This window comes from Xenopus laevis, chromosome 5S (assembly GCF_017654675.1).
Source record: "Xenopus laevis strain J_2021 chromosome 5S, Xenopus_laevis_v10.1, whole genome shotgun sequence".
NCBI lineage: Eukaryota > Metazoa > Chordata > Amphibia > Anura > Pipidae > Xenopus > Xenopus laevis.
In genome coordinates, this window is record NC_054380.1 from 95,751,162 (window position 1) to 95,768,197 (window position 17,036).

General features: G+C 37.0%; 1 protein-coding gene across 2 annotated transcripts in view; it reads right to left on the minus strand.

Moving 5' to 3' along the window:
• Nucleotides 1-6,629: 6,629 nt before the first annotated feature.
• The window catches only part of kcnmb2.S (potassium channel subfamily M regulatory beta subunit 2 S homeolog), a 206,929-nt gene continuing 196,522 nt past the window's right edge, over nucleotides 6,630-17,036 (minus strand). For both annotated transcript variants that reach the window (XM_018265695.2, XM_041564863.1), the window contains exon 6: nucleotides 6,630-6,969. In XM_018265695.2, coding sequence (XP_018121184.2) covers nucleotides 6,685-6,969 — 285 coding nt within the window. In that variant the 3' untranslated portion in view covers nucleotides 6,630-6,684. The remainder of the gene's footprint in view (nucleotides 6,970-17,036) is intronic.

Sequence of the window (17,036 nt, forward strand, 5' to 3'; positions counted from 1 at the left end):
TTTAGAATTATCAACTCCTGCATGCATGTATTTTGCATGTCACATTACATCTGAAAAATGTTTATCAAAGATAACACATTTTTTCTTATACCATTTCCTTGTTATCACAATAGGAGTATTGAATATTGAATATTCAGACTTGTCTGTTTTTCACTTATTCTGTGTATCATTATTTGTATTTTCATATATGTTTTTAACCCAATCCATGAATTAAAAACATGAGTATGAAAAATATGTTAATGAGGCATGAAATAAAGCATTTTCTGTACTTTGTATATTTACTATTGCTTTCTTTTGCCTTTGAAAGTAAATGCATTTTTCTTATAACTATTTGCTTAACAGGGAAGTTAACCTTTAAATTAACTTTTAGTATGCAGCTCATTTTTAGCAACCTTTTTATTTTTATCAAGTAGGTATTTTAGTTTTTTTTCTAACCATTTGTTTCATCTTCTGCATTTTTGCAGCTTTCATTTTTTAAAATGCTGATGTTCTCTAAGGTTACATTTTTTTTTTTTTTATAGAGGTCCCTCTTATTGTCTTCTAACTTTCCAGACATTACCTGGGTGTGAATGTAAATAAGACTAGGACCACAAAAAAAAATTATAACAAGTATGCATTTTCTTCCCAAACTCTCTATTTGAAAGACTGGGCCAGTGGCTGCTTCCCCATCCTATATCATTTTATTATAAATATAAATGGAATATGAGGAATTTACATGCAACATTTCTAAGGGATTCTATATTGTGGCTTGGCCCAAAGGTTTTACTACTTATTTAGTTTATTTGGAGTTGAGGTGCATCCTAACGTCAGAGCCAAATCCTAAATGCATAGGGTTAGGAATAGGGATGCACCGAATCCAGGATTCAGCCTTTTCCGTCAGGATTTGGAATTGGCCGAATCCCTCTTTCCAGCCGAACCGAATCGGCGAGGGAAATCTTGTGACTTTTTGTCACAAAACAAGGAAGTAAAAATGTTTCCCCTTCCCACCCCTAATTTGCATATGCAAATTATGACTTGGTTCTTTATTCGGCTCAATCTTTAGCAAAGGATTCGGGGGTTCGTCTGAATCCAAAATAGTGGATTCAGTGCATCCCTAGTTAGGAGTCAGCACCAGAAATATATTACTTCCAGGCAAAATTCATGGAACAGTATTGCTGCTTTTTAATTTTCTGAATTATAAGGGTCTCTGCACTGCTATTCTTGAATTAATGATTAAAAATGTTAAAGAGACTGAAACATTTGCTAGAGAGAGAGAGAGAGACAAAAGGGGAAATTCACTAAAGGGCAAATTTTTGCCAGCAACCGATTTGCCACTCTTCGCGAAGTGCAACTTCACTACGCTAATTCACTGAAATGCAAAGCTGCGTCTCAGCAGTCAAATACTGGGGAATTTTCGCTAGCACTACTTCTGCTGGGTGAGCATTTCACAGCGAATTTTCGCTAGCGTTTATATCTGCCTAGCAAAACTTTTCTAGCACTCTTACGCTTAGGTTAATTTGAATTGGGCGGTTACCTAAAAGTCATATGGACGTCTTTATTAGTAATGTTGGCGCAAATGCTTGAAATGGCCACTTTTTCAAACACATGTCCAATAAACCATAATAAAGACAGAAGAGATCATCTAATGCCACCCTTAAACAAATGTGGCATGTCCCTCAAATTAGTTTAAAAAAATTGTTCACACATAAATCTTTAGTAGTTCAGACTTTTGAAGGCAATCCCGTTTTAAAAAAAGAAATGTTGCCAGCCTTTTTTTACAACTTTAATGCATTTCCGGCATACAGATATGATGTCACTGATACAAGATTGAGGAAGATGTAGCTTTGTTTTATCAGTTGTAAGGTGGTGAAGTAAACTCCTAGCGAAAGAGCAAAAGAGCGAAAGAGGCAACGTTATGTAAAATTTGCATCTTAGTGAATTTGCAGAGTAACAACCGTTCGCTGGAGCGAAAAGTCACCTGGTACGAACGAACAGTCTCGTTCGCTAGGGAATTGTCCTCTACGCCTGTTAGTAAATTAGCAATGTCCCTGCGGATGAGATTTCTGGCGAATTGACACTAGCAACGGCCACTTCGCCCTTTAGTGCCCGTTGATAGAGTTGGAAAAGAAGGTAACAGTGGGGCTCTTAGGTGAGGTTAAGCGATAAAAGATATAGGGCCAGAGTCAATTCAGTGAGAAAAAGTTTTAGAAAGTGAAAACTCATGGACGAGATTCAATTTGAGATGAATTCAATGAAGAAAATCTTATCTCATGGTTTATCAAGTGAAAACTCTATTGAAGTCTGTAGGAAAAAACTGGAACTGGAGAAAAGTTTTCTCTTCTTGAACTTATAGTAATACTATAAATATAATAAAATTATCTGTGATTTGTATGGAAAAGTATTTAAGCATGGCAACTTACTAAGTTAAGGGGATACTTGCTGCAAATTTCCTGGCAAAGGTTCTTCTGCAATATATTCATTACTTATAATATAACAATCCGCATAAAAAGCATTTCAGTTCTTCCGTATAAAATGTACTAAACCTAATAACATCACATTGGGTTAATACATATCTATTACACACATCAAAGATGGTATTTATTTGTGTAAAGGCTATGTAATCTTGGGCTCTGACTCACATTAAAAGAGTAAATATTTTTTCAACTCACCAAATGCCAATGCTGTCAAATTTCAGCATGAGTGGAGTATATAGAAATAATCCCATAAAGGCCTGGGCAATCATGTGGATCTAACTGCCATAAGGGGAGAGAAACAATTAACCTTGTAAAGCATTTTAAGATTCTTAATGTTAGCTCTAGGACTTCATAAATTTCACAGAATGAATTGCAAACTTGCAGTATTGAAAAAAATCTAGATATTCTACACAGGGCTATACAAGTTGGGCCAATCAGTCTAGCTATTTCATTTTGTTCAAGACGAGAAGCAGTAAAAGTAATTTGACTGCTCCTTTTGCTGATGGATACTAGGATTAAAAATGGAGATCCCTTAAAACGTGCTCTGCTTTCATGTGATAGGTAGGTGCAAACTATAGTACAAAAGGGAACATACTAATAATATATATAATAGCATAATCACTCACTTGGACTTTTCATAAAAACATCTCCCATAAATGCGGTCAATAAAAACTCTCAAAGTCATAATTGCAAAAGTAATTGAGGGTTTATTAATGTTTCAAAAGTTTAAATACACATCTGAAGCCCTCATTACAATGTGGGGAACGTTTTTTGTTAAGAAAATGTCGAAGCAATTCATTGTGCTCAGTTCCAGCATTGAAGAACCATGACCTTCTTCAAGCTCTCAGTAAAAAGGAAAGAAAACTCTATGCAGCAATGTCCTACGTATGTCTATTAACTCTTCTGTATACTTAAGTTTGACAGCAGTATTTCCACCCTAGACCAAGAAAGCTGCTCCAAAACTTTAAAGTAGCTTCAATTCAAGTTCCATATATCATTTCAACAGACCCATGCCAAATTGACATTGGTCAGGATCCCATAAAGTGAAAGTTCCAAATTTCGTTTTCAGAGTTGATGTACGCTAACAATTCAACAATTGGATGTAGCAACGCAGACACAATTTTCAGTCACTTGTCACAACAATATTGACCTTGATTCGATTGAAAATACAACACATAGGTCCACCTACACCTAAGTACTGGTTTAAGATGTGTAAAGATATCACTTAAATTTGAGAACAAGGCAAAATATATCCTTTTCCTGCAACTTGGGGGACAGAGGATGCTCACAAATTAAATCACCAAACTGTTCAAGTTCATATTTATGTACATATCCAGTTATTTGTTTTAATTATGGCAGCATTAACAAATCAAATCAACAAATGACCAAGTCATTATATTTATACAGGTATGGGATCTATTATCCAGAATGCTTGGGACCTGGGGGTTTCCGGATAAGTGGTCTTTCAGTAATTTAGACCTTCATATATTCATTGTCGTGTAAACATTTGGGGCGCAGATTTATAAAGGGTCAAGGTGAATTTTCAAATTTAAAAAAATTCGAATTCCAAGCTATTTTTTGTGTACTTCGACTAGGGAATAGTCCAAATTATTTGATTATAATGGACTCTATAGAAGATGGCTTTTCTGTAATTCTGAGCTTTCTGGATAATGGGTTTCCGAATAATGGATCCCATACCTGTGTATATATATATATATATATATATATATATATATATATATATATATATATATATATATATATATATATAGTACATATATATGTGTATACAGTACATATATGTAGATATGTAGAATATATAATTGAATACAAAGACTTTTGCGAAGCAAATATCTTTGCACCCACTTAGTCCCTAGCGCTGTTATTTAGCCTTTTGAATTAAGGAGACAGTTAACATTTTTTTACATTTTCCAAAAGAAAAACATTTAAATTCCAGTATATTAGATATAATATATTGTCTTTATCCAGTAAAAAACTATTAACAATCGCAAGTAAAAAATAAACAAGTACAGTAGCTGACAGTGTTATTCTTTACAGTGATATGGTAGCAGTACAAGACGAGTGCCTAACTGATCCATTCCAGAGGTAGGAGGGATTCCAATGAATCCAACAGAAACCCAATTACCCCTATAATGTTTTAGGAAACATTCTGGTCCCATCTCAACATAAAGGGTTTAGCATAACGTAAAAAGTTTTTTGGCTACAGCTGTAGTAAACAAATAATTGAAAATAATTTGTGGGCACGCAAACAGCTCCCCAAGCATTTGCACGAAAATAACTTGGAGATCCTGGTTTCACCAGGATGAAACACTTGGGGGATATTTATTAAAGTCCGAATGTATCTCAATATTTTCGGAAAAAAACTTGGCTAATTTATTAATACACTTTCCTGAAAATTTTGTTTGCAGGAAAAAATCGAGAAAAGATGGATTTTTCACCCGAAAACTCTGATTTCTTATGTTTTTTGCCCGAAAACTTCAGGGTATTGCACAAAACCCAGTGCACATTAAAAAATCATTGGGACTTCTCCCATTGACTTTTATGCAACCTCGACAGGTCTGAGATGTCGGATTTTCAGATTCCGACTTTTCCATCCTCGGGGTTTAATAAATTCCGAAACGTTTCTGATTTTTAAAAGTCCAATTTTATATTAAAAAAATCATGAAGTTTTTGGGATTTTTGCATTTAAATAAATGTGTTATTAAGTGATTCATCCAGTTTTAGTCTATAACTTGTTATGTTTAAAATGATAAGGATGTTGACAATTTGAACACAATTTGAACACACAGTCACTCTCTTGTTGAGTTTATAGATATTATTACACCTATCAACATAAGAAAGGTCTTTGACATATTGCAAAGCAGGGCTGAATCTTACTAATTGGAAGCATTCTGCATTGTTATCCTAATCTGGAAGGAATGTGATTTTAAATATTCTTTTATTTAAAAGGACCATTGCAATTATCATCTTTGCAGCTGGTGGGCTAATGTGTGTTTTCTTATGCTCAATACTGTTTACAAAGTTATGCTATGAAAACCATTACGGCTCATCTAAAAGTTCATTCACAAAGGTCGTCCTCTCCTCTGTTTTTATTTTTCAGCCTGCGGAGAAGCATCTTAAGCTGGCAGAGGAGCCTGTCATTAGTTTTAATGGACCCTGCATGTCAGCAACAGTGACATGTGGATTATGGCCCAAAAAATTTTGAAATGTGATTTCCATTAAAACTAATAAAAGGCATGATTTAGGGGGAAAAAGCCAATGGAGAATGTGTCTTGTGTGCTATGAGCCTTATGAATGTTTCCTCCTGTTAAACAAGCAGTGTGCAATGAAAGAGAACATTTTTAATATAATTATGGTCAGTTTCATTAAAGCCTCGGGTGAATAAAATACATCGGTAGAACACTATGGCACATTGTAAAGGCCTAGAAAAGACCTTACATATCATAAGGTTTAACTCCTTATGGAATTTTATGAAGGCAGTCTTTTTTACACATACATCGTTTTGTAAAGCATTAAAATGTGCAGTCTTTCAAGGGATAGGCATTCCATTCCTTATGCCACGGTTCCTTTTTTTGACAGTGCAGATGTAGAAGCAATAAAAAGGTCTTATGGACCTCATTCCAAGACCATAGTCTTGGAAACTCATCCGGCAACTAAATAGGCCATTACCAGTCATAAAGGGAATGGGCCAATTAAAATATCCATTTACCTTGGACTCTACTATTAAATATAATGTGTAAAAGAGAGTTATTTGGAAGCCCTGTAACAGAATGCAAATCACTATATAAAACTGTATGAAATAAAGAGCCTCTGTTTCCCTGCATCATTTAGCTAACTGAATCCCAAATAAACACAGTATTATAAGAAGAGCCTCCATTTCTTGTTGTGTACCAATATGACACATACAGACCCATACTAACAGAGATGCCTGCCTATTAAGAAATACATTGCAGTCCCGTGTGGCAGGCGGTGGATTGAACCAGCCCTGTATCAGCTGAAAATTAAATATTTAAAACAATGGAAATTAACCAAATCTTTCTGACATCATGTTTGCATATAGAACAGAGTTTGCATTATTGCTCTACATATAAGAATATATTAAGGAACTTATAAACAGACTGGCACATTACAAACTTAAGGTTCTTTGGTGAAGAATGAAAAATAAAAACAATAACAGTATTTTAATAAAAAGCAACTTCTGGGCGTGTTTCTATCTGTTGACCCTTTGGATTCTCTCACACATGAAAGAAAGGTACTGTGTTAACTTTACCATTGCTACAATGACAATCCCACCAAGCATCATACATGTTGGCCAAAACAAAGAATGGAATAAGACATCAGAACTGTAGAGTTTGGTCAAAATGACATTCTTTTGATTTCCTTCTGGGTCATAAAAACATGGAAAGTGCTGATGTTTCCGGAAATTTTCCATAACGATACTGACAATTGACAACGACTCTTCATAATTTTTCCCACATCTGGGTATATATGAACACTGAAAAAAACAAAAAAAAATGTAGAATTATTTCACATGTGAGCACAAAGTCTGATTTATTATTATTATATTTTTAATTTTTACTTATTAATTCCTACGCCTGGTGCAATTTTATCAGCAATTAATTAAATTATTTAGTATTTCTAAATATGCCATAATAAAAAAAGTTAATTCAAAAATTAGGGCTACGTTGACTACAGTACCACAATCATTCTCGCTTCAAAGACCACTTGTGATGAATTTACTAACCATCACAAATGGAGTAAGCAGTAAGCCAAGAAATGAACTGTTACAACTCTACAGAGAATTATAGATAATTATATTGCAGCATTTACCAGTTTATAAATGAGGTGTGAATATAGAGTCATTTAACTGTGTGATCAATTTATCACACAGTAATTACTTTTAATACTCTTCAGTGAGATTAACTTTGTTTTGGGTAAGAGATTTTCAGGAGGATACGGCGTTAGTGTCATGAGTAGGCCTCATTATGTAAAGTTTAGATAATGTTATATTTACATTAAAGTTAAATTTTCTGTTATCGTAAACTAGAATTCATTCTAGGTTCTCTTGGAACAAGGATACAGTATGAGTGTATTCGGCCATAAAACATGTTAGAGGTATGCATATATAGCATATGTGCATTTAGATTTTGTGCTGACAGTTTTTAATCTTACAAGAAAAAGACATAATGCAGATGTTTTTCCTACAGTGTGTAATTGCAGGGATCACTACATACTCTTTACTTAACTCTTAGAATGGAATACAGAAATACAATTCAGCAGTATTTCATCTACTTAAATGTGGTTATGGCCACTAAATACATAGGAGAAGAATCCAATGGTATAACTGAACAATTCTGAACTTCAAGTCATGCTCATTCCTTTATTGAAAGGAACATTGGAAGAAGAGGTAGGCTTTGGCGCACACTAGCGGGGTCTCTGTTGAGCAATCATAATCACTCGAGGGTGGCTACAAATTAGTGCCCCCAAGTGATTTTAGTTTGGACAGGCGATAGTTTGGTGCCATCTCCCGACCTGCCATTAACCTTTCAAATAAAGTAGTAAAAGAACAGATCTGCCCCTGACAGCAATCGTGCGATAGATAGGTCCGACAAAAGCTGGTGGTAGTCTCCCACTGAAATCGTCAGATCGGCATTACATGCAGAGATATTATCGGTAGCTGGCAGAAATTTTCTAACCTGTCCAATCGTGTGAAGGACCAATCACCATGGCTAGAAAAATGTCGGGACACTCCACACACGGCCCAAAAATCAAGCGAAGATTCGTACAATCAAATCTTTGCATCTATGGCCAATTTTAGAAGAGTCTCTACTACAAGCCAGAATACAAAAGCAAAGAACTGATTGGTTGCTACTGGTAACCATACTTGTGCAGTGTTTGTAAATCTGTCCAGTGATGCTGTGATAAAGGATGTTTAGACCTGGACATTGTGTAAGCACCTAATAAAAAGCATTTGCAATAAAATATATTACAAAGGCTTTTTTAATCTTGATATCACTGTGACTGATTTAAGTGAAATACAAAACCTGGAGTGATATTTAGTGCAATTATTAGATTCTCAGCTACAGAGAGTTTACCTTTGTGAAACTTTATTAATAGTGAAGGAGAGAATTTATTCGCCAGGCGCGATTTTGCAGCGAACTCCCGCGATTCGCCACCGGCGAATGAATTCGAGAATCCGCCTCAAAAATTTGCTGGCATATTTTTCAGCGTTTCGTGAATTTTGCAGCAAATCTAAACACCCCAAATTCGCCCATCAGTATTTATTAACTTGGTGTTGCTTTACAGCTGGATTACCAGTAAATCAGCTGCATATAGGGTTGCTTACTTTTCTGGAAACAAATACTGGTCTTCCTATATATTTATCTTTTTTCCCTATTAATAACATTGGGATCAACCATCATTTCTACTGGCCAGGCCAGTAAAATATCTGCCAGGTGGCAACCCTAGGCATAGGGCAGCCTTTTCCAATAAAGAAGTGGTCACTGGTGAAAGGGCTTTTACTGCACAAATGCCTCTGTTCCGTATCCTTACGATAAATTATAAATAACTGCCCTCATGGTTGTGATGTGTATGTTTGTTTGTTTTAGCTTTGTAGTTTTCAAATTTGATAAACATTTTCATCAGCTAGTGTTGTTACTTGCTGTGTAATGAACAATTGTTTATTGGTTAATTCAATTGAATGTGGTTTAGATTTAGTCATATACCTTAATTCTGCAAGTTGAATGGTTAGACATTTTGCAATGTAGCTTTACATGGGGATGGCTGCAAAATACAAATACGTGTACAGTATATGCAATTGATATCTGTAGCCCTTCTAACATTTGGGCATGTCATCCATGTTTAAAGAAGAACATGGATACTCCATCATAAACCCGTTAAGTTATGTAGAAGTCAATGGCAGATATCCCTTTTACAATTGGAAGATATCATGATCTGCCCTGTGTTTTGTGCGATAATCCAAAAAATGAGGAGTTTTCAGGGAATCAAATCTGAAAAAATCGTATTCATGTTTTTTCACAACTTTTTTCTGTCTTTTCCAAAAACTCATTTTTTCGAATTATAATTGTGGATGGGAGTTTGGTCAAATTCGTTTTAATAAAAAAATTTCAAGTTTTAGAAAATAGCCCCCTAAGTCTAGACAACCTAACTACCAGACAGCACTTAAAAAACCAAGCCTGACAGCTGCACGACAAATAATGTAATTCATTAAAAAATGACAAAACATAAAAAATGAAAATTGACTATCAAGAGCCCCCGAATCCCATCATACTAAAAATTAATTTAAGATACACTTCCCCTTTAAGCAACTCTTTTGCTGAAAAGTATACAATAAGTACATATAATAACTCATTTGCACCGACTCTTCCAGATGCATACCCAGATATACTGTATATAAAACAGAAACACTATACAAGTTACCATTTCAAGGAGATGTGGAAAGGCATTAGAAATAACTCTGGCAGCAGGTGAGCACGCTGGCAGCCTTTCAAGCGAACAAAAAGTCTTGAATAAACAGCAGGGTGGAATCTGATAATATCAAGAAGGCTACATGTAATCACAGGGAAAAAGGCCCTCCCATTATAAAAGGATAAATTAACATTTTCACAGCCAGAGATTTGTCAGGTGTGAGTGGTGGCCTTTGTATTCCCAAACATTTTATGAAAGGGTAATATTTGTAAACAAAAGTTATAAGAACATGCATGCTCCACCCCCAATGCAATTATACAGGTATGGGATCCGTTATCCAGAAACCCGTTATCCAGAAAGTTCTGAATTATGGAAAGGCCGTCTCCCATAGACTCCATAATGAAATAATCCAAATTTTTAAAAATGATTTCCTTTTTCTCTAATAAAAAAACAGCAGCTTGTACTTGATCCCAACTAAGATATAATTAATCCTTATTGGAAGCAAAACCAGCCTATTGGGTTGATTTAATGTTTACATGATTTTCTAGTAGACATGATGTATGAAGATCCAAATTATGGAAAGCCCCAGGTCCCAAGCATTCTGGATAATAGGTCCCATACCTGTATACGGTTTATGAGTTCTACTTCCTATTGTGAGATGAAGATAGGGTTGAGTTTCCAGCGTACACTTCTGCAGTCCAAAATGGCAGGGGCAGTTACCCTGCTTCCACCGGCAATATGGATACTAATGCCTTTATTGATACTGCATGCCATAAGTAATGACATTTTCATCCAAATGATGTAAAGAACATCATGCTCCACAGCAGAACATGTGCTAATTTGGATCTGTATTGGTACATATGCAAAAGTAGGAGCAGAGCTACATAGCAAGCACCCTCTATTAAGCGTGAATTCTCGCAAAACATAGCAATTTATTTTCAAATATTGGACTTAAGCCCTCTTATGTTTTTGAGCTTCAGAAACAGCCCGAAGTACTACTGCCTTTAGCGGTTAAGAATAGCTGATGCCCCCAATATCTCCCCATCTTCTATTGTCTTCACAGCCCATACTCGGGGCTGCTCACAGTAACCATCCGACAACATAAAGAGGCCAATTTATTATGCTGTGTTAAATGAAATTCACAGAAAAAAAATGGTGTAATGGCAAACCGCAGCCCGAACCACAACCCGCATATTTACCCACTACCCGCTACCCGACCCGGACCCGCAACTGCCTTATCTGCAAGCCAACCCACAACCCGTCGATTACCATCAAACAGGAAGTGATGGTGCTGAAAACTGGAAGTGACGTCATCAAAAGTGGGCGGGACAGAAAACGTTTTGTAAAACTTTAAAAGAAGTAAAATAAAGACAATATTACATAAGATAAGAAATCTAGATGAGACCCGCAACCCGACCTGCGACCCGCAGGCCCCCCAGCTATACCCGCACCTGAAAATCCTCCCCTCATTCCGCAGGGTGCCCGCTTTTTTTTTCAGGTAACCCGCGGGTACCCGACCTGCTGCAGGACTCTAACACAAAAGATGGCCTAACATAATCAAAGATGGAGAGCTGCTGTGGTCTACAGAATACAGCAACCTGGGATGCTCATATTCCAAACGATGTGACAGATCTTTTGCTGCAAGAAAAAAAAGTTTGAAGGAGTGCAGGAATAATAAATATTCTAATCTTTTAGATTAGTTTAAGAAAAAAAACCCAAATCTTTCTAAAATAGCAATAGTTTGGGTACCTGTTTATATCTATCATAGTAGAAATTCACATGGTGACACTAGGTGGTAACACTTATTCATTTAAATTAAGGTAACACAATCTGTCTATCTTAATCTGTATTACATTAGTCAGAAACATAGTTTCAATCCTGGCTTCCTTTATCTTTAAATGCTTAAGAACAAACGATAGCTGCCGGCTTTGAGTGACCTTCATCTTCCTCTGTTTCTACCAGCATTGTTCACATCTGCTACAACAATTCATTATATTCTGGGTATTAAACCTTACGAAATGAAGTCCCAGTGTCCACATTTTATAATCAGTAAGCAATCAACCAAATCCTAGACACCTGGAAGGCCAAAGATGAAAGACCTGAATGTTTTACACACCATTGAGCACCAACAATGCCATAATGCTTGCAGGTGCGACGTTTAATCTAGATCATTCTGTTATCCTAGAAGTAATAAAGAAGACAATGCAGAAGAAGGGAGGTGAGGGAGGAAAATCAGTGGAGCAGGAGGGTGGATGTCAAAAAAAATGTCATCATTTTAAATGACATGTAAAAAATAGAATTACATCTTGCAGGTAATCCAGATGTGACATTGAGAGCTACAATAATATATAAAGCTATTCTGCTTAAAGCGATATTTTAGGAAAGTGTCAGTATCAAGTAAATGCTGCACCCGGAATAGTTAACCTCAAAGCCACCCCCAGCCCCTGCAAACCTGCGTTCATCCGACTTTCGGACCCTGCTAAATGATCTTCTGTACAGTTTCAGTGATGCTGGGCTGGGGGCGACGCGATCCTTACATAGGCTAATTTTGATTGAAAACAGGAATTCAGCTTATGGAAGGATTTCTCCGCCCCCAGCCCAGCTTCACCGATGCAACGCAAATGATCCATTAGTAGCATCAGCGGGTTGGCTGCACACAGGTTCACGGGGGTTGGAAGCGGCTTTGAGGTGAACTATTCCGGTTGCAGCATTTACTTGATACTGACACGTTCCTATGATTTTTATATTTTTTTATGTATCAGTTTCGCTTTAATATAAAGCTAAAGCAAAACCTTACATAACAAGCACATGGGCGCCATCTTCACCGCTTCGGGAATCTTCAGGTCTCTTCAGCAATTTCCGTGGCTGTCTATGCATGCGCAGTTGTCAGGGCTCAGCAGAACAGCTCCGGGTTGAGCTGACGTCACCACGCAAAACGGCCAGTGTCTCTGCGCCAGCGCCTGTTGTTGGCGCGTGCGCATGTTCTGATGCGCGCGCGTTTTAACGCCGGCGCGTGTTCTGGCGCACGCGCGGGTCCTGACGCAAGCATGCGTCCTGAGGTTAAAAGGACGCTCAGGCCTAGGCTCAATGCGAGGTGATCGTCTCTACTGACACTAAGCATTTTGACTTTGATGATTCTTCTGATTACGACTACGGCTTGTTCCTGACTATTCTTCTGATTATCCCTGGATCTTTGTGATTGATACTTCTGATTTCGACCTTGGCTTCTCCTGAATACTCTGCTCGTTTACTCCCAAATTGGCTCCAGCTTCCTGATTGTCTCCCGTGTATGACCCGGTTTGTTCCTGACTTCGTCTCTTCATTTGCAGATAAGTACTGAGTCCTTATTCACAAACTGTTATTTCTGCGGGCTCAATCGGCACTCCTGCTATTCCTTATCTGGGACTGTCCTGTACCAACCCTCAGGGCGCAGCTCAGTGGGAAGCGTGGGGGAGGCTTATACCTTCAGACTCGCCCTGATACCTGACAGCAGTTGTTCGGGACCAGAAAACTGCTACAACAGCGCATGCGCAGATACGCCACTTACTTACTGAATACTCCTAAAGCAGTGAAAATGTCGCCCGTGAGCTCTGCTGCGCTGACTCTGCATCAAGGGGTAATTAAAGACTTAGGGGCATTTAGGGGTATTAACACCTGTACAGGGGAACAGGGAGGGGGACTATGGAGGGTAGGGGTTTTCATTAGTTTGGGGGTTTAGCTCTCCTTTAAATACACAGACCATTAATGTCATAGGGCTGCTGAACCTCGGAATTGGTACAGTAAATTCTGTATATAAAATTCAGCACTAGTACAGGTATAGCAGCTCTTATCTGGAAATCAAATAATCAGAATGCTTTGAACTGTGGGAACATCTTCCATAGAGTCCATTTTAAGCAAATAATTAAAATTTTTAAAAATCATTTCCTGTTTCTCTTAACATAACCTTGTATTCTGTGCTAACCTAGCCTAAATCCATATTGGCAGCAAAACAGTCATATTTGATTTATTTTATGTTTAAATGTTTTTTAGTAGGCTTACTGTTATGCATGGTAAATTATGGGGGGAAAAAAGCTTATCCAGAAAACCCCCAGGTCCAAAGCTTTCTAGATAATAAATCCCACACCTGTATTTAAAATACATATACAGCATATAAACATGTATGGGATATCTTATCTGTAAACTTACAGAAAAAGGCCATCTCCCATAGATTCTATTTCAAGCAAATCATTTTGTCATTAAAAAAAAAAATCTCTGTGATATGAAAAAAGTACCTTGCATTTTTTGGTAACTAAGCTGCATAAATCCAGACTATTCTGTTGGGTTTATTTAAATTATAAAAGCTCAAATTTTTAGTAGATTTAATAGGTATTAGTAGGATTTAGAAGGTTTAGTAGGTATTAGTAGGATTTAGTAGATGTACTGGGTATGGTGATCACATACAGTATATGTGTGTGCGTAAGCTACTATAATGCAGGAGCTAATTGTGGCTAAATATTGTGATTGGAAAATTAGACACTGAGGAGCAACATAGGGATGTGATAATTTAGACACCCTCACATAATATTGGCAGGCAAATCCTCAGTATTATAGATGCCTAGATGGGTCCTGATGGGGATTTGTGTCTTTGCTCTGCTTATGTAAGCCCCTGTTGTTATCACAGTTTACTGTAAATGGCACTGTGCTATAGAATAAAGGTATAGGTAACCATGCGGTCTGAGACCATTGCTTTAGCCCTTGCCAAGCAGGCAGGAAGGGAATGGGTAGTGGAACCTAGGCACTTAGGCCCTAGTAAAGTGGATAGCTATAATCTTTCATAGATCACTCTAGGAGTGATAGATAGGTTATATAGTTGAGCAGCTCAAGGCTCCGACGAGAAGAGTCAGTGGGATTAAGATACTGGTACTAATAACCCAGAAGTAGGGACTAAGTGCATAGACTTATGGATGGTAGAATTTCCCCTAGGTTCCACTTAGGGCACAGGCTGAAAGCTGGGGTACCTTCTCAATTGCTGCTCAACTACTGTTGTAACTGTTCCCTTGCCTGCAGGGATCAAGCTGTTCTTGGTGCTGTCAGTATACTGCTATCCTTTATGCTATTTGTCCTATGAACTCCATTGTGGATATTGTGTTGTAAATAAACTAAGTTCCTGGTTAAGCATAAAACAACCACTGGCGCCCAGTTCTTGTGCATAAGCACATTGTTACAGTTGCACTACACCCTGCCCCCACACCGTTGCGAGGGCTTACACCTGAGAGAAAAGGTCTCAGCCGTGGCACAAATATATTTGAAAGTAAGCTCATAATAGAGACGGTGCCACTCAATTTATTATAGCACTACAGTACTATTACACTATTAATGCTTGGTGGATGAAGGCTCGTAGATTAAGAAAGCTTAATGATTAAACAAGTGCAAATGAGGGATTTATAAATAAGACAAAGACATTTTCAAGTGATCCCACAAGTCAAGAAACTCTGGACAACCTGTCGTTTTTTTTGCAAGTACAGTTAAGTGAGGCTTCAAAAGGAAAATATTCCTTTTAGGGCCCTATTTATAGTAATGCTTACTACTTGTACATCTGTAGAAATGCTTGCTGAAGTTGGGGAGATTAGATGAAAAAGCTGCAGTCAAATGGAATTAACTATTCCAGTCAAATTATTTTTATACAAAGAATAGGTAAGAAATTTGCAAACTTCAATCTTTTTCTCTACTTTGATGTTTTATAAATAGGCCCTTAACTTGCAGTCAAGTAAGGATCCAAGATGGAAACATATTTATAAAGGGTTGGATTTACAGTAAGTGCTTTAGTTATATTTTATGTATTTTCATTTTGGATTAAAAAATCCATGATAAGCAGTTTCAAAAGACAGTATTTCACAGTCTATCGATGAATAGGAGTTCAAAGTGAATGGAGAATGTGTGGCTTGGCAGTAATTGGTTATTTAAAACAGCATATTCATATTTCAAGCACTAGTTTTTCAACATATTTCTTTAATAGGCTATGATTATGGGAATAATTATTGATCACTTCTCATTGATTGGATGGAAAGTAGCTGCATAGAAATAAAAGAAATAAAACAAAGACAGGCAGAATGGTTATCAGTGGTAAATGATATCAAATGAATTATTTATATAGGAATTAGGTTGTGACTAAAACTGAAAAAAGGTTTATGTAATACAACAGGTTCTGTTGAAGGAAAGATAAGAGGCGTCGTGTTCTACTGCCACAAATGCAAGTACAGGAGCACTATGGGGGGGGGGGAAGCAAAAGCTCACCCTTAGAGGCACATTTATAAAAAAAAATTGAAATTCAAAATTTATTAATAAAATCAAAATTTTAAATTTAGGATGAAGACCCGAAAAGTCGAATCAAATTCTAATTAAATTCCATTTGAATTTTAAAAACTCAATTTGAGTTTTTTTTCTCCGAAACAACTCACAAATTGATCCCTGGACGTCTCCCATTGACGTAAACAGCAATTCAGCAGGTTTTAGGTGCGAATAATCAAATTTAAGGGCCAGAGTAGGATACATCTCGAAAATCAAATTCAAATTTTTTTGAAAAACTCAAATCAAATTTGAATAACTCCCTAGTCGAATTTGACAGTTTTAACCATGTAAAAAAAACTCTAATTCTAATTTTCAATTCGACCCTTGATAAATCTGCCCCTTAGTGAGCATATATTTTAGAGTTGCAGCACTGGCAGTACTGCACCCTGGTCCACAGCCCAATGCTGGCATGCTCCAGGTAACCATACCATTATGGCTGCGGCAGGTACAAGGATCTGTTGTAGCCTTGACCAACAAATGCTTATAAGGGGGCTTTAGCATAAAAAGGCGCCCTCCTTTCTCTCCAGCAACTAAAATGTGACAGAAACAAATGCTGCATTAACTCTTGTAGCTGCTTCCTAAAATCAGAAGTTCTTCTAGAAACCCATCAATGTTAGTAAAATCAAGTGCCATGTTACTAATCTTGGACTAAGTGTTTAGGTTTGCTAGCTTGGCAACCATTAGCTTTTGATATAACTCATACATCACATCATTCTAAGACTGATATAGTGCTGATGCCCCCTTCATGACATTGGTCTCAATAATCATATATTGCTTCTTCCCAAATACCAGGGTAAACAAAATAAC